Source organism: Trichomycterus rosablanca, chromosome 27 (assembly GCF_030014385.1).
Source record: "Trichomycterus rosablanca isolate fTriRos1 chromosome 27, fTriRos1.hap1, whole genome shotgun sequence".
In the NCBI taxonomy this organism is placed as follows: domain Eukaryota; kingdom Metazoa; phylum Chordata; class Actinopteri; order Siluriformes; family Trichomycteridae; genus Trichomycterus; species Trichomycterus rosablanca.
In genome coordinates, this window is record NC_086014.1 from 13,680,736 (window position 1) to 13,702,334 (window position 21,599).

At 43.4% G+C, this 21,599-nt stretch overlaps 2 protein-coding genes across 2 annotated transcripts; one reads left to right on the top strand and one right to left on the bottom strand.

Annotated features, from left to right (window-relative positions):
• Positions 1-5,350: 5,350 nt before the first annotated feature.
• Positions 5,351-7,790, bottom strand: cebpa (CCAAT enhancer binding protein alpha). The gene has a single exon (XM_062989848.1). It carries the CDS (start codon positions 7,606-7,608, stop codon positions 6,748-6,750), a length of 861 nt encoding a protein of 286 aa, XP_062845918.1. The 5' UTR covers positions 7,609-7,790; the 3' UTR covers positions 5,351-6,747.
• Positions 7,791-12,526: 4,736 nt separating this feature from the next.
• Positions 12,527-18,767, top strand: cebpg (CCAAT enhancer binding protein gamma). The gene is made up of 3 exons (XM_062989917.1): positions 12,527-12,622; positions 14,492-14,747; positions 15,797-18,767. The coding sequence occupies exons 2-3, from the start codon at positions 14,628-14,630 to the stop codon at positions 16,172-16,174; spliced, it is 498 nt and encodes a 165-aa protein (XP_062845987.1). The 5' UTR covers positions 12,527-12,622; positions 14,492-14,627; the 3' UTR covers positions 16,175-18,767.
• Positions 18,768-21,599: the final 2,832 nt, after the last annotated feature.

Here is a 21,599-nt window from a genome sequence, read left to right on the forward strand (position 1 = left end):
GGGTCTGTGTGAAAACCCAGTGATCTCTCTACACAGACGTCATCATACACTCATGAGAAGAGGGCGTGTCTAAATTCTTAGATTCCTTAAAATGCTCCTACTGAGGCGCTTTAATTCTGAGCGATAATCTGAATCTGACTGAATGACGAGGGAGCGTCCGACCCTTTCTCAGTGCTGAAGGCAATCCCAGCATTCAGTGCAGCACGACCTTTCTCACAAAAAACTACAAACGTGGCGGATGAATGAAATATGGAGCAACCAATGGAGTTCCTGTGAAATGTAAATAAATTATCAGGCTGGCATGCTAGCGGGTTGTGCCGCCTTAGCCTGTCGGTTTGAATGTCCTGAGGCTAACTGTGTTAGCTTAGTAATTGTCGTAATCTCTGTATAAGTAGTGCGTTGAAATAATCTGCATTATGAGTTTGATGTTTTATTAGAATTGTCTCTACTGAGGCAGCTGATCAGGTGGGCACTAGGCAGCAAGGCAGCTCACTGGGTTTTTGGACAGACCCATGATTTGACCAGTTTGGTGCTGAAACTCCACTGAGAAACTCCAACTTCATTAACACCTTTGGTTTGAAAATAGGGAGTCTGACAAGTTTATAACCAGGCGTCCACATACTTTTGATCATATGGTGTAAATACATACAGTTTGTATTGATGTCTATAGATACAATATGTTTGTACCCAGTGACACCAGTTCTAGCCGGTATACAGTTTAAAGCAATTGAGGGTTAAGGGCCTTGCTCAAGGGCCCAACAGTGGCAACCTGGCAGTGGAGGGGTTTGAACCAGCAACGTTATGATTACTAATCCAGTACCTTAACCGCTAGGCTACAACTGTCCCATCAGGACCAAAACTGGGTTTGTTCACATCAATCTGAGCTTTATGACTTCTTCGAAATCCAGGCGTTCCAGTTAACGAGATCAGATTTAAAATGAGGGTTTTAGAGGCGATAAAGTCACCCAAGCCCTTATCGATCCGAACAAGAGGACATCTCGCAAAGATGCATCGGGAGAACGACGTACAGCGCTAAAAACGCTGGAAACAGTTCCTGTGAACGGCATCGACGCTTCGTTCTCTTCTACTACCGAGCTGCCAAACGAGAGCTGAGCTTCTAACGCTTCCAGATGTTTTGCTGCTGTCAGTGATCGTGCTTGCAATGAATCCTGATGTGTTCGTGGCAACCACGCTGGAAATGAGATTATACTTATATTGCTTCATGCTAAATCACAAAAACTAACAAACAAACAAAAACAAACAGTCTGAAAACCAAGTGAGCTGATCAGCTGATCTGTAGAGAGGATTCTAATAAGACGTGAAACTCATGAGGCAGATTATTTAGACGCTCTACTTATACAGAGATTAAATGGGTTAAACCGTCCCTGACGAGCCTGAATGTACATATAAACGACACGTGTGCACCTTTATACAAATAAAATATCAATAATAATTTATTTACATTTGAAATGAACTCTGTTGGTTGCTCCACATTTATTCATCCTCCACGTTTGAAGGTTTTTGTGAGAAAAGTCGTGCCGCACTGAATGCTGGGATTGCCTTCAGCGCTGAGGAGTAGTCGGACGCTCCCTCGTCATTCAGTCTGATCATCACTCAGAATTAAGGCGCCTCAGTAGGAGCATTTTAAGGGATCTAACAATTTAGACACGCCCTCTTCTCAAAAGTGTAGGATGATATAAGATACATCTATGTAGAGAGATCACCAGGTTTTAGGACAGACCCTGTAAATTTCCCAGCACCACAAGCCAGTTGTTACACCAGCACCAGCAAAACAGCACACAAACTTTCTAAAGAGGAGCCAAACAAACTGGAACACTTGAACTCAGTGCTGCAGACGCAAAACCTCCAGAAAAATTGCTGACCAGAGGTACGGATCAAAAACTGCTGAGATTTCAGTCTGTCAGCGCTGAACAGAAGTGACACTGGAGTTTTAAGGAAGCTGCCCAGTACTGTATTTAGGACACTGTAACAAACTGCTGCATTAATTCAGTCCTTTGTATTTTGGTCGTTCTGCATTGTACACTGTATGGGCAAAAGTATTTGGACACCTGACCATGAGCTTGTCGGACATCACTGTGTGATCTGTGTGATCATTTCATTATCTGCTATAACAGCAGCCGCTCTTCTGTGAAGGCTTTTCACTAGACTTTGAAGTAGGTATGTGTATGGGAATTTGTGCCCGTTTAGTGAAAAGAGCGTTTGTATGGCCGGACACTGATGTTGATGTTCCGGTTCATTCCAGAGCTGTGGTGCAGGACACTGGAGTTCCTTTCAAACCAGTTTTTTCTTCACGTCTTTATAGAGCTGCTTTGTGCACAGGGTACAGTCATGCTAGAACAGGAAATGGCCTTCCCTAAACTGTTGAGAGCATATCATTTCCTTTATATAACTAATTTATTACACCTGTTAGCAACTGCTGTGGCTGAAATTCATGAAACATGCATTAAAAAAATGACAAGGGGCATCCCAATAATTTTGTCCATACAGTGTCCACAAAACAGACTACAAAACCTGTATACTGGTTTCCAGTAATATAAGAAATTCTACAGATTTTTGCCACCTGCCTGGTCAGGCTCTTTTTTACAGTAGTGCACTGGTATAAAGGGGTTTTAATATCCTTTAGCATTCGTGTGCTTTTGGTATACCCTTTGCAGGACATCCAATCCTAATAAAACCAGTCATGTTGAATTTTCCATTTCCATTTCCATTTTCAACATTTAGCGGACGCTTTTATCCAAAGCGACTTACATTACTGTGACAGTATACAGTCTGAGCAATTGAGGGTTTAGGGCCTTGCTCAAGGGCCCAACAGCAGCAACCTGGCAAAGGGACTGGTGACCTATAAATTACTAGTCCAGTGCCCTAACCACGAGGCTACAACTGGTCCCCATTTGTATCTTGTATCTCTTCCAGTGTTCTCCAAAATTGATTGGGGCATTGTTCTCCTGGGCGGCACGGTGGCTAAGTGGGTAGCACTGTCGCCTCACAGCAAGAAGGTCCTGGGTTCGATCCCCAGGTGGGGCGGTTTGTGTCCTTTCTGTGTGGAGTTTGCATGTTCTCCCCATGTCTGCGTGGGTTTCCTCCCAAAGACGTGTAAGTGAGGTAAAGTGGAGGTACAAAATTGTCCACAACTGTGTTCGATATAAACTTGAGAACTGATGAACTTTGTGTAATGAGTAACTACCGTTCCTGTCATGAATGTAACCAAAGTGTAAAACACGACGTTAAAATCCTAATAAACAAACAGACATGGTTCTCCTTAAGATCAGGCACCTCTACAACACTCACCTTTAATCTTATCTCAGTCACTAGAGGCTTTATTTGTGAAGTCGTCATTAGCTCAGACCTTTACACCTTTTTCCAAGCTGGATTGTTTAAACCCGATAGCTGTAGTGATTCTTGGTTTGGGTGTGAAACACACACCGCCACTTTATCCATCCGGTGGCAGACGGAACCTTCCGGATTTGAACCAAACCACAGAACACACCTCTGACTTCTCACTGTTTACCAGTATCCCGTTCTGGACTCCACATTTAAACAAACTGTAAAATACAGCGCAGATGCTTAACGTACGTAGCTGAGTCAAGCCTGGACGCTGCGGCGTTGTGTTTGTTTAGCCGTATAAACGTGCGATCCACATCAAAACGCGTCCCGCCACCAGGATGTTACACGTCTAAGCAACACGTCACGGCGCTGCATGTCATTAGGTGGATTTAAACAGTGTTGATTTGTCCCTGGCTGAGAGCTGTGCCAGAGCTCGGGAACATCTGTGCGGGACGGCTTACAGGAACCCTGCGCCGGCGTGGGAGAGGAACGGCGTGCATAGGAAGAGAGAGAGAGGACGAGAGGGATTCGGACAGATGAAATAGAAGTTAGTGAGAAACAGATTGAAAGGATCGGTAAGAGATGCGAATGTTGATGAAAGCACAGAATGTACGCTAACAGAGACATCAGCGATATCAGCCGTACGTAGGTACGTAGCTCTGGCGTAGGCCTGTATGGGCTGAACGGAGCTTAAACAGGCACAAACGAAATCCAACCCATATTCACTTGTTGGATATCTTAGTCTAAAACCATGAGCATTACTATATGAGCCTAGTGGATAGAGATTTGGGCTATCGAACAGTTGTGGGTTCGAATCCTGGCTCTACCGTGCAGCCACTGTTGGCCCTTGAGCAAGGCCCTTAACCCTCACAGCTCCAGAGGCGCTGTACAGTGGCAGACTGGGATATGTGGAGGAAACATCTCATCGTACTGTACACGTGTAGATGTATATGTGACAAATAAAGACGTTCTTATTATTATTATTATGTAAAACCATAGTAAAGGCTGGGTGTTCATGGGATTGGGGGGGGGGGGGTGACACAGTGGGGGGGGGGGGGGGGATATTGAGCTCAAGGACGATCACTGTAAGATCATTCAGTCTGATTATATCAGCTGAGCTCAACAGTAGCTGGTGCTTTGATCAAATGATCAATTCGAAGCTCAGGAGCTCATTAATGACCGATACTGACCGATAACTGAGAGATAAGGATTAGCACCAATGCTCACGCCCAAGGTCCTTAACAAGCTGATTAATCTGAGAGTGTAAGAAGTGATTGTTAACATTTAAAGATGAGAAATTTGGGAGTATTTGTACATCCATCAGCTCTAAATATGCTGCTTAATCAGATGAAGTCCAGGTTCTTTACGTTAATCATGATTGCCTACTGGGATAGAAATACATTTTAATTTATATCAGCTAAGGGTTAACAGATCTGGTGTTAAACTTACTGAATACAGACCGTATCTGGAGTTGAGCTTTCAACATTATTTCTTAAAGCCTAGATCACAGCGCTGCATGTAATGTTAACATAATGTACAAGTGGTTGCCCTCACTCTGCCAAGCTATTTCAGCTGAGAAGGAAGAATAAATAAAACAGACTGTTAATGAATAAATTATCTGATTTAATTTGCATCAGGTGTGTGAGAGCAGGTAAAACTGAAACCGTGCATTTAGTGACCGTGAGGTTTCCCAGGACTGGACCTGGGTCCACTAATCCATTAACCAGCTCGAATGACCCAGCAGCGCCACCTACTGTTAAAGAAACTCAAGGTTTAAAATCAAGGGAGATGCGGTAATAAAAATACCAAAGTTATGTGTTCTAATGACCCTGGACACACAAGAGGGCCAAGAGGATAATAAAGAAGACACTGAGCAGAAGAAGAGAGATTTGTGCTCCTCTATACTGTCAGAAATATAAAGAACTCTGAAGCTGAAGCTCAAAAGAAACTTCATACTGAGACCTTTAAGCAGATCAGTGCAAAGTACATCAGATGACACATAACACAATGTAACACCATTTTGTTTATTATTATCATCATTATAATTCATAATTTTTGGCATATATATCATGTTCGTTTTACAACTGAGACACATTTTAAAAACAAACATTCATATATAACATTTGCAATATGATGGCTGTAAAAAAGTGCTTACTTTTTCTTTCTGTAGCCTGTAATATAGCTATTTAACATTTGGAGAATCCGGAACAACAGTTCTCCCAGTGGTGATGAAGACGAGGAGACAACAAAATAATAATAATAATTAAAAGGCACTGAGATTGGAATCTCCTCCGGAATCAACTCGGCTACACAGAGAGCACCATCACTGCTAGTTAGCCAACAGTCTTTGCATAGAGAGGCTCCTTTTCACATTTCACCTAAATTCTGCTGCATAAATACAAAAGCTGGACTGTAAAAAAGCGCCCGTGTACACTTCAAAATGACAGTGCCAGAGAAGAACGGTTCTTTGCTTGGTGTGTTGCTCGGTTCCCTAAAAAATATTTGATGAAAAGACCTTCAAGAATGTTTTCTGGTGGAGACTTTTAGGAATGGATGATTCTCTGGATCAATGTTTTTGGTTATTTGGTGCAAATTGATGATTATTATATATTGTACCACCAAACAACTCTAAAAGACAATAAGTGATTGGTCATGAAGCCAAACCTGATTTGCATTTGGATTTCCCATAAAGAACCTTTTCTGGCACCTTTATTTTTAAGAATGTAGCTACACACAATCAGGCGGCCTTCCCATCAGTCAGTACCCGAGCTTTAGAAAATATGGCAATCTGTCATAGCAAAATGTGCTTCATGAATAAGGCCGTACAATCTGACGACACATAGTGCATACAATCCAAAGGGCACCACAGTTGGATTTGGCTATTATCCCAAATAGTACACAATAAACCTTTCATTACATCATAGCTGGTACGATATATATCTATCACTTTTGACACATTATTAAGCACTGTAGTGGTTGCGTTCCAGTCCTTTACTTTGGCACGATTTTAGTCTTATGTAGGCAAATCCCAGTATTACCTTACACATGGCGCAGGAATGGCACAAGTTTGAAGTCAGTGCACATCAAAGCGAAGCCGTGCAGTTTTGTATCTTAAACAAACACAAATATAAGAAAGGTTGTACCTTTTGAGAAAATTTAACTGCTGCTGAAGTGAAATCATGCCCTATGTGAGCTGCGCTGTTTTGCACATTTGCACAAAAAATAAGTCCACTGTTAACTATACGAGGAGCTTATCGAGTTCGTTTTTTTTGGTACAAAAAGGCACATGTAGATAGATCGCAGCTGCCTGGCTTCTTTCTGTAGAAACAGTTTCAGTAAGATCACATCTGGTACACATCCAGCGGAAAACACATTGTGTGCGAATAAACACAGTCTGTCCTGTTAGGCGCAGCCGCCCATGGCTTTGACGTACGAGCCGTCGGGCAGCTGTCTGAAGATGCCCCGCAAAGTCTCCAGTTCGCGTGTGAGGTGCTCGACCCGCTTGCGCAGTCTATCGTTGTCCGACGACAGCTCCATTACTTTATGTTGCGTCTCGGCGTTGCGCATTTTGGCTTTGTCGCGGCTTTTGCGCACGGCCACGTTGTTGCGCTCCCGCCGCAGCCGGTACTCTACGCTGCCCTTGTCGACGTTCTTCTTACTTTTGGGCCGATCTGTGCCGATGGGCATCATTTTCATGAGGCTGCTCTGCTGCTGATGGGGGTGCTGGTGCTGGTGCTGGTGTTGGTGGTGCGGGCTGGGCACCGGGGTGGGTGGAGGCGTCGGGTGACCCGGCTGCAGGTGCACGGCGGTTTGTGCGCAGTGCGCGACTTGGTACTGCAGGTGTGACAGGTGCGGGTGCTGCTGCTGGTAGGCAGACTGAGTGCCGTGCCCCAGCTCAGTGTCCTCCCGCGGCTCCTGCTTGATCGCGACCGGTCTCATGCGCGCCTCGTGGTTGTCGTACGTGGGGTCGAGCTTGGCCGGGTCGCCGTAGCTCGTCACGCACCCGTAAGAGTGCTGGGGTCCCGGCGCGCCCATACCGTGGCCGTACTCGTACTCGCCGCTCGCCAGCTTGAGCTTCTCGTGTCGGGCGCCGCTGTGGAACAGGTCTGCCAGGAACTCGTCGTTAAACGCGCCCGGGTCGATATAGGCGCTGATGTCGATGGAGCTCTCGTTCTCGCAGATCGCGCTCAGGTCGTCTTTGTAGCCGTACGTGTAGGCGCTCTGGGGCCGAGGGGCTGCCTCGTACAGGTTTGCTTGCTCCATGGAGTACCTAAAAGCCGCCGGACATGGTGAAGGGCTCCGGGAATCCAGCTTGCTCGCACTACCAGGGTCAAACTTTCGAGAAGTTTTTGTACGAGGACGCCGGTGTGCCAAGACCGCTGAAGAGCGGCTCTCCAAGCGTTCGCAACACGGAGTCTCGGAAAGGTAAGAGCAGGAGTGGGTGTAAATCTCACATCTGTCCTACAGAGCTGCTCTGAGCGGCTTTTATAGCGAGCCTGTGCTTTTTGGATGGTGTGTGGAAGGTGGGAACGCCCCGGCTTCTAATGCGCCTGCGTGCCGATTTCCGACCGCACCGAGCACACATACAGTATTGGAAGAGTTATTTCGTATTGTGCTTGACATAATTCAACACAGGGAAACTTTTTTCATATACACTAAGTTTACAACTTTTTAATGTAGTGTTTTTTTTTCTCAGGACACGTGGTATTATTATTATTATTATTACTATTATTTATTATTATTATTATTTAGGATTTTAACGTCATGTTTTACACACTTTGGTTACATTCATTACAGAAGATTCATCAGTTCACTAGTTTAATGTCAAACACATTCATGGACGATTTTGTATCTCCATTTCACCTCACTTGCACGTCACGCAGACATGGGGAGAACATGCAAACTGCACACAGAAAGGACCCAGACCGCCCCACCTGGGGATCGAACCAGGGACCTTCTTGCTGTGAGGCGACAGTGCTACCCGGACACATGGTAATGAGTATTTGGAGTAATATTTAATCTTATATTTTATTTTATATCGTTAAAAAAAAACTCTAGAGTGCGCGACATCCAGCTGAATCTTTACAACGCATAACTTTAACGCACAATACCAACATGCAATCTGATATTTATCCTGAGAATTCACTGATTAAATCACTGTGTGATGGGTAAACCAAACACGCATATCACACACAGCTAGTTCTGTCTATATCATGATTTTTATTTTCATTATATTCTTTGTCTCCAGCAGCTCCAGTCACAACCACAATCCGCGCACACACAGACGGAGCGCATATGCAGTGAATAACAGCAGCAGAAGATTCGTTTAAAGATCAAGCGGCGCTGAATAAATGTTAACATGACCACCGTTCCATACAGCGCGACAGACTGTTAATATATAATCTGAACTTAATTAATGAGGCACGAACCCAGCCGCCGGAGGTCGTCATTTAGGCGTATGCGCAAAAGTCGGAACTGGTAGAAAACAGTTTGTATTCTATTAGGCTTTGTATTAACGAACAGGGTTAGAATGACGCAAAAGCTTCAGCAACAGCGCGTAAAACCTTATGCGTACTGAGTCTGTACATCACATGTCATAAACCTGTTATAAACAGTGATACATAATTATTTTATTAGAAATTATTCCAGTTCAAATAATTACAATAAAATCCTTTAATCCATCTCCTTATCTCAGTGCTCAATAAAAGTATAACTAAGTTGAAAGTACCGAAAGTACCCGCCGAATGTATTTCATATTCTAACGAGTACATAATTCTTCTAATACTTTCTGAAAGCGCTCTGTCGTGGTCAGGATCGCTGTTGATCCGCAGTAAGTCCTCACGACAGACAAGCCATTATTTTACACAAGAACACGGATGGTGATATGTTGGGAAGGTGGATGGTAATAGAAGTGCGCAGAGAAAACCCAAAGAAGACACGGCGAGAACGTGCCAAAGTGCATACACACGAGGCGCAGAAACGAACTCGGGACGCCGGGGCTTGGCGTCACCACATTACCTCGTGTACAACAATAAAACATAAGCCTATACTATTTCTACTAATAATAATAATCATAATATTGAGGGGGGCACAGTGGGTGCCACACAGCAATGATCTCCCCACTCCTCCTCACCTCCCAAAACATGTAGCAGGAGGACTGGCAGCTTTAAATTGCACCAAACCGTGAGTGAGCCTTGACATGAATGAATGAATGATAAATAATACGAATATCATCAACAACAACAATAATAATATAAATAAAATTACACTTAATGACGCTTTAATAATAAACCATTTCATGCACAAACTGAATAAATCGATTTAACCTGCAGTACAAATTACGCGTAGATTTTTTAAGCGTAGATATTTATTAGCATGTAATCGCGTTTGCGCACGATTTTGCAGGAATATTTGACCTCACATGTGTAAGGTATGCTGATGTTTACGCTCACTATGTACCACATTTCGATCTCTCAGACAGTTAAAGTAAACACTGAACATCAAGTCTCCAGCCGCAGTCAGTTAAATAACGCGCAACGTGTCGAGCGCAACAAGTGCGCAGCGCTTCTGTATCAGTGCGTGTGCAGCTCCCTCTGTTGTCCCTGTAATTCCACTTAAACACCCCTGAGTGTACAGTCAGAACCAAACAAGTATTCATTTTACTACTTCATACCTCCAGTATAGAAATAAATCCACTTAAAATCAGGTTCAGCCAAGCACGTTATACAGTATGTGTAAATATAAACAAGCATAAAATGTTTAAATACAATGTAGTCGCAATATTTTATTATATATAAACACCTCTGGAAAAACTGAGACATTTTTGTTAAACACAATAAAAAGAATCTGTGATTTGTTAAAAATCAGAGGCAAAATAAGAGTGAAAAGTTTCACATTAAGCAGGTGAACTGGTAATGCATGAGGGTGTCGTGATTGGGTATAAAATAATAATGTAGATCTTTCGTCATCTACCGTACATAATATTAAGAAAAGATTCAAGGAACATAAAGAGATCTCAGTTCATGCAGGACAAGCCTGTTATATGTGAGCAGCCTTCAAGCTCTCAGACGGCACTGCATGAGAAACTGTTATGTGCTATGATAAATATAGTCACATGGCTCAGGAGTACTTCGGAAAACCATTGTCACTTAAGAGTCCGCCGCTGCATCAATAAATGCAACCTGAAACTGTATTAATAAAGAAAAAGCTGTACATCAATTCTATGCAGAAACATTGCAAGGTTCTTGGGGACTTTCCATTGAACCAAATAGTTTACAAATTTTTTAAATAAAAACAGACGCCAAAGACGGAAGTTGTTAAACAACACTTCAACAGAAAAGCTACAGAGCCACAGAGCACAGCTTTAACACCCCGTCAGTACATCAGGTTTCATAACACGCACCACACAAGCTTTCACAACCTGCTCTCTAATGACTAATAATAAAGAAGCTAAAACAGAAACCAGCGGTCACTTGAAATGAGTCGGAGGATGATTTAAAGGCAGCAGGAGCAGCAGTTTTACAGTCAACAATAAGCAATCTTTACAGTTCCTACACTCCAGGTAAAACTCATAATCCAACACACACGAGACAGGTGGATTTATCATTCGTATCTGGTAAAATAGATTCATTCATTAAACAAACAGACTGGATTCCACGAAAGCTGCTGACATTGAACCGTACATATTGACTTTTGATAAAAAGTTCATCATTTTAATCAGAGGCTGTGATGTAACCCTGACTTCTGGAGTAGATCCAAAATACACATTTTGAAACGTTTGGGTTCATGATGATTCATAACCTGATCTGACTTGCTGTGATTTAAAAAAAAAAAAAAAAAAGAAATAGAGTGACTTGTTGTGCTTGTTGTAGAGGAAGACTTTGTTTCACCTTTACTCAGGGTCTTAGATGAACTGATGAAACATAATTTAAACATACGGCCAGTGATAGCTCAGTGGTTAAGGTACTGGACTAGTAAACAGAAGGTTGCCGGTTCAAGACCCGCCACCACCAAGTTGCCACTGTTGGGTCCCTGAGCAAGGCCCTTAACCCTCAATTGCTCATTGTGTTCCGCTCAGTGTGTAAGTCGCTTTGGATAAAAGCGTCTGCTAAATGCTGAAAATGTAAATGTAAATACGGTGCCCCAACACACGTGACATCCACGCAGGAGTCACTTTAGGCAACTTAAAGCTCCTAAGATCTTCTCGACAGGCACATATTACATGGAACTGTGGTCTCTTCACCGAGGCTGGAAAGAAAATCTAAATGCTTACATAATTATTTAGAGACTCAATATTTAAGATGATAAAGATCAATAAATTAAATGCTCTTAAAAACTGTAATACTTGTCTTATATTACATGTCATGTAAGGATCTGAAACTATTTAGTATTATTACATGTTATTAAAATGTTATTCCTGGGTCAAGTTCTTTGAAAACAAGATAAAACATGAAATAATTGTGTTTTACACTGCTGTCACTTTCATATCAGCAGAAGGAAAATTACCAAACACGTTTTCTACTTTTCTACACTTTTCTACTCTACGTTTGTTTGTTTATTGGGATTTTAACATGTTTTCCACACTGGTTCAATTCATGACAGGACAGTTAGTTACAGGTTACCCATAAGTCATCAGTTCAAGTTCAATGCCAAACACGCATCACATCAAATTTTGCATGTCTTTGCAATGTCCGGTTTCCTCCTACAGTCCAAAGATGTGCAGGTGAGGTGATTAGAGATACAAAATTGTCCATTACTGTGTTTGATATCGAACTTGTGAACTGATGAATCTTGTGTAAGCAGCAACTACCTGTCCTGCCATGAATGTGACCAAAGTGTGTAAAACATGTTAAAATCCTAATAAATAAATATATAAACAGATAACTGATATTACCACATTTGTAAATATAAAATCCGAGTACATCTGATACTTTAGTAAACATTTTTGATTGGATAATAAATAGTTTACACTATTGCTGCATCTGAGCAAATCCACCCTGTATTACTGGTGTCCAGTTACATAAATAAACGCAGCCTCTCTCTGATTGGTCAGACGCGCTGTCAATCAACCCCTGCAGCACCACCCTCTCCTCGATACGCGCCTCTGATTGGCTGAGAGAGCAGATGTCCCTATATGGTAAAATAGATTTCGCAATAGTGTCAGACTACGGTTTAGCGTCCCAAACAATAACAGCTGCTTGAGTGCTGTACACATGACGATCCTCCTTCAGTGGATTACAGTTTACAGATTAAAGTGTGATTATTGATCAGTGATAAGGTAAGTCATCTGGTTTGTGTTTATATAACATTAAAGACCTGCTTTTATTATACCAGGTTGTTGTGTTGCTGGTGAACTTGTGGATCTGTTGCAAAACAGCTTTCGGTTTGAGCAGTTTGACAGCTTTTGTTCATCTGTCTGAACGATGAGTATAAATTACAGTATATATAATAATACACATATTTTACTCATGTAAAAGTTACCCGGATGAAGGCTGTGTGCTGTGTTACGTCATCGTTAGGAATGTAGCTACCGAGCTAGCAATGTGCCAACAACCCAGCCTGGCACAGCGAAACCATCATCTCCACCAGTTTCCTTTCCCAGTTTTATTTCTATTAAACGCCTCTGGTTATTTCTGCCTGACCACAAATGTTCTTACGTTCCTGCATTTTGATCGCTTTTAAGCTCAGTCCGGTTAGCAGTTAGCACCTAGCTGTGCTAACAGAGTAGCTAGCGGTATTCCCCGTCATTCCAGATGCGTTACGTATGAGCAGCAGACACTCAGTGACCTCATATGATTGACCTGGTGCCAGCCTGGGTTGGGCATCTCTGCCAGAACTTTGCCAGGCTGGTTAGATTAGGTCCAGAGTTTGTATTTGCATGCTGCACAATAGAAGCTGTAGTGGGATGGATGGCTGGATGGATGTGGTGGGTGGGTGTGGGGTGTAATGAGGGCGATGATGCAACCGGCAGCAACACTGGAGCTGCTGGGCACAGGTGGATCCACAGGCTTCTAAACACGATCCCAGGGTTATTTTAAGTGTTTATTTATTCATTTTACTTCAGGGATTTAACCTCCACATCATAGAACTATTAGAAAACACGAATAGATGCGAATTTCCATCAAAGCATATTCATCAAAATTAATCCTAATGTCATCCGAGTGACCTGTCTTAATAATAAAACAGGTCAGAAACACCTGCCCCCTTACGATGTTCAAGCACCGCAGTCTGTATGTTTTACAATTAGACTAAACACCAACAAAAACATCCAGTGAGTGGCAGTTCTGCAAGTAAAACTGTCCTCTTGAGTAAAGAGGTCAGATTTAAACCAGACAGACTGGTTTGGCCTGAAATAAAGAGCCATGGTAATTCATTTAACCAGTAAAGCATCTTGAACTATAAGGCAGACCAGTAAAATGGCTACACCAGTAAGATACCACATCAGATTCCATACATACAGTATGCAAAGGCTTATTAACTGTGCTTATAATTTCTGCTGCAATGTGCAGAAGGTTGGGTAAGCATTTGGCGTGTAAAATCAATTAAGTATTATATATAAGAATATACAGCAGTGAATAGTGAATGGTAATGACCTTGTACATCCCCTTATGACTACCATATACCAAGCATTAGATACGCCATGCTACAAACCGGTTTTGTAACTATAGCAATGAGTTCAGAGCACTTCAGTGGTCTCTTATTTCACTACACCTGACCCCAGTATAGAACCTTTGAAGTTGGATCTAAGCCTCAAAAAGAAGGAAAGGAAGGTAAAGTGCCAAACCAGAATGATGCGCTGTGAAAAAGGCTTATAAAGCTACCGAAGAGATATACAGTTTCATTCTCCTATTGAAAGTCCTTCCGAGCTGTGCAAAACACACTAGAACAGATGAAAATCAGTAATTAGAGAACACAACACTGATTTCCTAGTCGCATGCTGGGAACTTAGCTGCCAAACTGCAAACATGATATAAAAATGGCAAAAGTAAATAAGCTGGGGTACAGTGTAAAGTGTCTTCCATGCAGAAGTCAACAGATTAATGTCTGAATGGCTGAGAACAACACAGTTGGAAGTGTGCAGGTACAGGTGTTCTGTAAAGGTGAAAGATGGTACAGGTACACGTCATCGCTCTCCATTTCTTTACAGACAGACAGGACCGTGCAGGCACTCGGGTGCATCCTACGGCGGACGGCTATTCTACGTGGCGAGAGCGAGATTCAACATCACCGATCTGCAGGCGAAGGACGGTGCAGATGTGACAGTAAGAGGCGAACGGATCCAAATGAGCAAGCAGTCGCAGCATAAGTTAACCAGCACAGAACAAAACGGAGTGAGCGTCATACAGAGTCAGGCTCATAGCAGCGCCGCCCATTCTGCAGGAGCGACAGCCGGACTGCAGCAGGTACACACACACACACACACACACACACACACACACACACACACACACACACACACACACACACACACACACCTCCATAGGACCCTATTTTCCTAAAAGTGTGATAACCCATTTTTCACCTAGCAGTTTTCAGTGGTGATGGGGAAGAGGAGAAGATTTAAAGAACAGTTGCCAATCCCCAGACCTAATTATATGGCCAAAAGTATTTGGACACCTGACCATGAGCTTGTTGAACGTCCCAGCTAGAACAACAGCCACTCTTCTGAGAAGGCTTGGAAGCATATCTGTGGGAATTTGTGCCCATTCAGTCAAAAGAGCGTTTGTATGGCTGGGCACTGATGTTGGTCAAGAAAGTCTCAGTTGACGTTCCAGTTCATTCCAGAGCTGTCGAGTGAGGCTGAGGTCAGGGCTCTGTGCAGTCATGCGGAACAGGAAAGGACCTTCCCCAAACTCACTCACTCAGTTTCTTACCCGCTTATCCAATCAGGGTTGCGGGGGTAGGCTGGAGGCTATCCCAGCTTTTCAATGGACGCAAGGCACACAGTAACACCCTGGACAGGGCACACACACAGACACACACATTCACCTATAGGGCAATTCAGTGTCTCCAATTAACCTGACTGCATGTTTTTGGACGGTGGGAGGAAACCCATGCAGGCATGGGGAGAACATGCAAACCCCACACAGAAAGGACCCGGACCGCCCCTTTCCCTAAACTGTTGCTGCAAAGTTGGAAGCGTATAACTTCCTTGTTCGTGGCTGAAACACATGAATTCAGTAATTAGAAGGGGTGTCCCAATACTTTTGTCCATATAAAGTAGCTCCAGTTTTGCAAAGATGTAAAACAGAGATGTGAAAACAACATCCCCCCCCCATCCCAGTTCCCTAACAAGATCAGATTTCACACCCCTGGGATCTTCCTCCTAACAGGTGTGTTTACAGGTACCAGCGTAAGAAGATCTCAGTCTCAGTTATATACGGTTAACATGTACATGTATGTATAAACATTTATAAACATTATCTCCTGTTCCTGTCTCTCTCTCTCTCAGGTCCCCCAGTTAGTCCCAGTGAGTCCCGGAGGAGGCGGCAAGGCCACGCCACCCAGCAAGATGAAAAAGACGCTTCCGGATAAAGAGAGCGATGACTACAAGCACCGGCGGGAGCGCAACAACCTCGCCGTCAAGAAGAGCCGCATGCGCAGCAAGCAGAAGGCGCAGGACACGCAGCAGCGCGTCAACGAGCTGAAGGAGGAGAACGAGAGGCTGGAGGCCAAGATCAAGCTGCTCAGCAAAGAGCTCAGCGTGCTTAAAGACCTTTTCCTGGAGCACGCGCACAACCTGGCCGACAACGTCCAGCCCGGCGCCGGCTCCGTCAACCCCGGGGAGCTCTGCAACAATAACAACAACAACAACAACGGCAGCCAGTGAGGGCGCGGAGATGCCCTCCGTGCCACCCCCATCAGGGACTATTACATTGTTTTTTATCTGAGCTCCCAAAATCCCCAGTTTCTTAAAATGTTCAGCTTCAAAGAGTGAAGCGGGTTTTGTATTGTTATTATATTTCTAATACGGCAAATCTAGTAATAATAATAATAAGATTAATTACATGTTTAAAATGTTAACACGACCAAACACTGCTGCAGTTATTTATAGTAGTAATTTTTCTTTTTAAATAGTAAACGTTCAGGTGCTAAAACCTGAAATGTATTTCACTTGGATTGGAAAGTGTGCGTGATCGTTCATGTCAGAGCCGTGGAGAGGCGGGAAAGCGTTAGCTGGTCTAAAGAATGCCGTGAGGCTGGATTTTTTCAGGTTTAAACTAAGATACCAACAGCAGAATGCGTCACCCGGGAGGATCTGGTGTTGTTTCTGATGCCGCGGGCGATCGATCAGCCTCCGTGGCATTTCTGACACGCCGCCAAACGTGTTCGGGCGAATCGCTTTCGACTCTCACGTGGCGCAGACAAAAAAAAAACAACTCCATCCTTATTTAAAAATAGTGCCGAGACAATGGGACAGTGTTCTGAGAGCGGCCTGGCTGCATGTCAGATTTGACTTGTTGAGTGTTTTGACGAGTCGCTCCTCCGCTCATCGGGACAGAGAGTCAAACGGCCAGAGAACGTTTTCACCTGACTGGGTTTGTTATCAGGATTAGACGGTCACACACATTAGAGGTTCACACACGCAGAAGGGTTAAAATAACTAGATGTTTCAGGTTCAGGCTTATTAGACTCAATCATTTAGCAATTGCCTAAGTACAGTAGTTTCTGTGCTTGGCCTAAAACACCCGATCCGTCCATGTGGCCTGAAATAAAAGCCTCCGGTCACACTTGGGTTTTCTGTACGTGGAATATAATTTATGTACGTTTGTTAGTTTCTGCGAGCTTTATAATATTCAGCGGACTTGTGGCGCAAAATGTTTAAGTACGTTTTACTTATAAAACTTGAGTAGAGGTCAGATATGTTCAGCTTTAGCCAAAAAATGTGTGGCTGACCAAGCCGATAAGGAGAAAGGGCTATCATAACTATCGATAACGGTGTAGCAGCTGATATTTTATGCAGCGTTCGTGAACCCGGCTATAAACGATTCCTTAAAGATGTAGTGACTTTTATTGGTCAGTTCAAGGCTTCATTTGGAGACTTTTACAGTTGTACTAATGACAACTGACTGAAAACTGATGCAGACGGGCACGTGGGACGTAAAAAAAAAAATTTTAATAAATAGTTGTAGCCTAGCGGTTAAGGTACTGGACTAGTAAGCAGAAGGTTGCTGGTTCAAACCGGTTCAAACCTCACCAGGTTGCCGCTGTTGGGCCATTGAGCGAGGCCCTTAACCCTCAATTGCTTAGACAGTATACTGTTTTTGGATAAAAGCGTCTGCTAAATGGCGAAAATGTAAATAAAAAAGCTCACAGTCCAAGCCTGGATGCAAAGAAAATGTTACACTAATTGAGTGGCTTTAAATTTAAATTTAGAACTTGACCTGTAACTTACAGCTTGTATAATAATAATAATAATAATGATAATGAATAATAACACCTTGTCACCAGTTTTCAGCAGTTCAACACAAACAAACATAGAAACACGGTGCTCACACTATGCCAAAGGCTGCAAAGTCCACATCAGCACCTCCTGTCCCTGAACAGAAGAGCCAGACGGCCCGGACAGCCCGAGCGTATTGCATCAGACCGAACGCCAGACAGTCCTGGTGTTAACAAAAGCTATTAAATTGCACTTGAGCCTCAAACGCTTCTTACAAAACTGGCGCGGGCACAGACGGGCGGCTAGAGAGGGATAGGAAGGGTTGGGATTGGACGTTCTAGTCTGCTGTCTTGGGTGTTGGTCGATAAAACAAAACCCAAACTGATTTCATCAGCGCGGCACCCCTGGCCCTGCGTGTGCGCGCGTGTGTGTGTGTGTGTGTGTGTGTGTAGGTAACCAAGGCTTAGACACTGAGGGAGGATTCTTGCTGACTCATTGATCAAACTTCCGAGGAGTCATCAGTGTTTTCTTCAGTGTAAAAGCACACGCTGAAGTCATTCTGCACACCGCTTTATTGACCTTACGTCCGCCCGTTGCTTCCGGTCGTTATTTATTTATTTTTTTTTAAGAATTTGTGATTTTCCGAAAGCCGCAAACTTTCTAGCCTTGGTAGATGAATTTCTTTTGTACCTCAGGCGACGTGCGAGAGCGTCACCGCTTTAAAACACCAGTTAAACACGAAACAGGAGGAACCGAGACGTGTACAGAATCTCCATCTTTTGTAAAGTTCATTTTCTATGTCTTAGATTTTTAAGGTTTGAAATTAGCATGATGCATGGTTAGCACTGTTCAGGAGAAAAGCGACACGTATCTGGAGATACTGCAGCCGGTGTTTAAAAAGAAAAAAAAAATACAGTCTGTCAATGAGAGTAAATATTTGATTAGCGTTTCTGCTGAAGTTTGAGCGTTGCTGGCCAACTTGCTTTTTTATAAGACTGGGTTATTGTGCATTGTAAATTAAAATTGAATATAAAATGTACACGCTCTGTGTGTGTGTGTTTTCTGCTAGCATTAACGGTGGTGCAAAAAATGGGTCACAGAGTAAAATAATAATAATTAATTATTAATAATTAATTACATGAAATTTAGCAGGCACATGAACACAAACTAAACTTGTACATAAACACCTCCTTGTGGAGGCTTTACATTACATTGTGTAAACCACAGTGGGACCAGATTACCACTATTTTTTTTATTAAGTATATTCTGTTTTGTGTTTCCTGGGTCACAGTAAAAATTGACACAATGTTGGTCGCTTGAAAAAAGCCCATCCTGGTATTATTAACCCAATATGCAACATTTACTCATCATTTTGATTAGTTCAGATTGATAATTACTGGTTCATTTGTACTATTACCCTTGGACACGATAGGATTGAGAAGCTGGGGTGGTGCAGTGTACTGTTATGGATGTGGTAAGGGAGAACCTGTATTTTTACATCATATTTTACACACTTGCACGTCTTTGTACTGTGGAAGGAAACCCACACAGACACGGGGAGAACATGCAAACTCCACACCCGGACCGTTCCACCTGGGAATCAAACCCAGGACCTTCTTGCTGTGAGGCGACAGTGCTACCCATGAACTCCAGCGGCCTGTTAAGAGCCCTGATTAAAGCAAAATGTCAAACGCAATCCAGACCTTCTTATTCAACCTCAGTGCCTGACCTCACTGATTTCAACGGAATGGGCACAGATTCCTACAGACACACTCCAAAATATTACTGAAAGCTATTCTAGAAGAGTAGAGGCTGTTAATAGATGCGAAGGGGGGCAACACCATACGATGTCCATGTGTTGGAATAGAATACAAGTTGGTGCCCATAATGTATCTCACCCACCTGCATGCACAGGGCTGGCTCGGACTGTCCGTCGTCCACCACCGTAGTCAATACTGTTCAGTACAATGAACGTGTTTCATTAAAATGTGAACATTTACATGATCATGGAGCCGGGCGATGGGGGGGGGGGGGGGGGGGGTGTTCTTACAGCCTTATTACAGTAATCTTACCTCACCTGACCTACTTTTAAAGCAAACACCTGAGAACAGTGCAGAGCTAAGCAGAGGCTCGCTCAGGACACGTTATCTTCTATCACACAATGCTAAGTGGCGTGAGTCAGCCGGGCATTAATGAAACGCTCGGCCATGCCAAGTTTCTCGGTTTCATGTAAGACTTCCCACAATGCACCAGAGTCGATAAAGGTTACCTTTCACATAATACTGAGACTGAAAACGTTAACATATTTTTTTGTGCTGCTGCTGCTTTATTCTGGTCAGGGTCACAGGGGGACTGGTTTCACTGGAATCACGGGGCACAACGTGGCAACAAGAGGACAGGATGCATCTCAGGGACCCCACCCTATCCTTAGACATAGCCAATTATGTCTGTACGTAGACGCCTGACTGGCGGATGGCACCGCTGGGGATTCGAAGCCTGGATCCCAGGGGTAGTGGGCTAGCAATGAGCGCCCACCTCTCCACATATTTACCCTAATTAATGTACAAAACCTGTTCATCTTCATTCTGATTAGTCTGATTAGTGCCAGAATCAGACATCAATCAGATTATTAGTGAGCATGTCAGGCATTTTGCGTTTTTCTTTCTCTCGCCCCCCCAAAAACATGCGAATGTGTAACTGCTGCTCTAAACTGGTCCTGATGTGAGAGGGTCAGTGAACAGGTGAGTTGCCAGGACGTTTCCTGCCCTCATGCCCAGTGTTTTCAGGTGGCACCAGACCAGAGCAGGATAAAAATGTATAAATGATTCGTTTTAGTAAAAGGAGACAGTGATGCTTCTAGGAAGAGGAATTTAGAATGTAGAATATAATCGGGCGGCATGGTGGCACAGTGAGAAGGGACCAGGGTCCTTTCTGTGTGGAGTTTGCATGTTCTCCCTGTATCAGTGAGGGTTTCCTCCCAGAAATTCGAAAACATGTAGTGTGTGTACGCCACATGATGGACTGGCGATGTGTCCAGGGTGTTTCCTGCCTTTTTCCCAATGAATCAGACCCATTTGAACCCCTGACCGGGATAAAGTGGTGGTAATAAAAGAGAATAAATTAATAAATTAATGAATAAATGAATAAATAAACACATAGATGAATGTATGAATGAGGAAATAGATAAATGAATGAGGTTTCTGAATGTTATAGCTGCAGACTGATGTACAATCAGACGTGTTTGATTTTTTTACATCAGTACTACAGGTTGAGAAACGTTGCTGTACGAGATGAAAACAGACTCTCATCACACGGCATTCCAGCCGACACGAACCCACCCGGATTCATACCACCCTGAACGGAGAAGCCCCTAAATCTCCATGAAAAATGTTCCGAGACGCTATCTGAGTCCGTCCGTTCCCTCCTCGTTTCAACACGCGCGTTCCCAGATCATAATTTTTACTTCGGCTTATCTCACGGCTCGCTCAGAATCCTCTTATCGGCTTTGTGCGGTGCCGGGCCGAGAACCAAACGGAATCTGCTGAATCGGTTTAAACAGCACACCAAACCACAGAACAGTTCCTGCTGCCCTACAGTCCAGTAGGGTTGTGCTTTACACCATTACTGCCAAAACACAACTTATCATATATCAAGTTACTTTCTAATATGACAGCAAATAACAGCAAAAAGCTATCTTAGAACGTTGTTTCGTCATGAGTAGGGTTACTGAACCACACTGTGAATGCGCAGGTGTACAAGTGTGTGTGAACTTTTGACTTAACTGTGCATAATGACTTTGACTACACGTATAACCCTTTACTACATGTTAATGTAAGAACGTTGTTTTTTTGTGTGTGCTTGTACTATGATG

Excerpts from the sequence above, each read along its gene's own strand:
- cebpa (XM_062989848.1), bottom strand. The coding sequence starts at position 7,608 with ATGGAGCAAGCAAACCTGTACGAGGCAGCCCCTCGGCCCCAGAGCGCC.
- cebpg (XM_062989917.1), top strand. The coding sequence starts at position 14,628 with ATGAGCAAGCAGTCGCAGCATAAGTTAACCAGCACAGAACAAAACGGA. Across the intron at positions 14,748-15,796 it reads CGACAGCCGGACTGCAGCAG|GTCCCCCAGTTAGTCCCAGT; the intron begins GTACACACACAC and ends TCTCTCTCTCAG.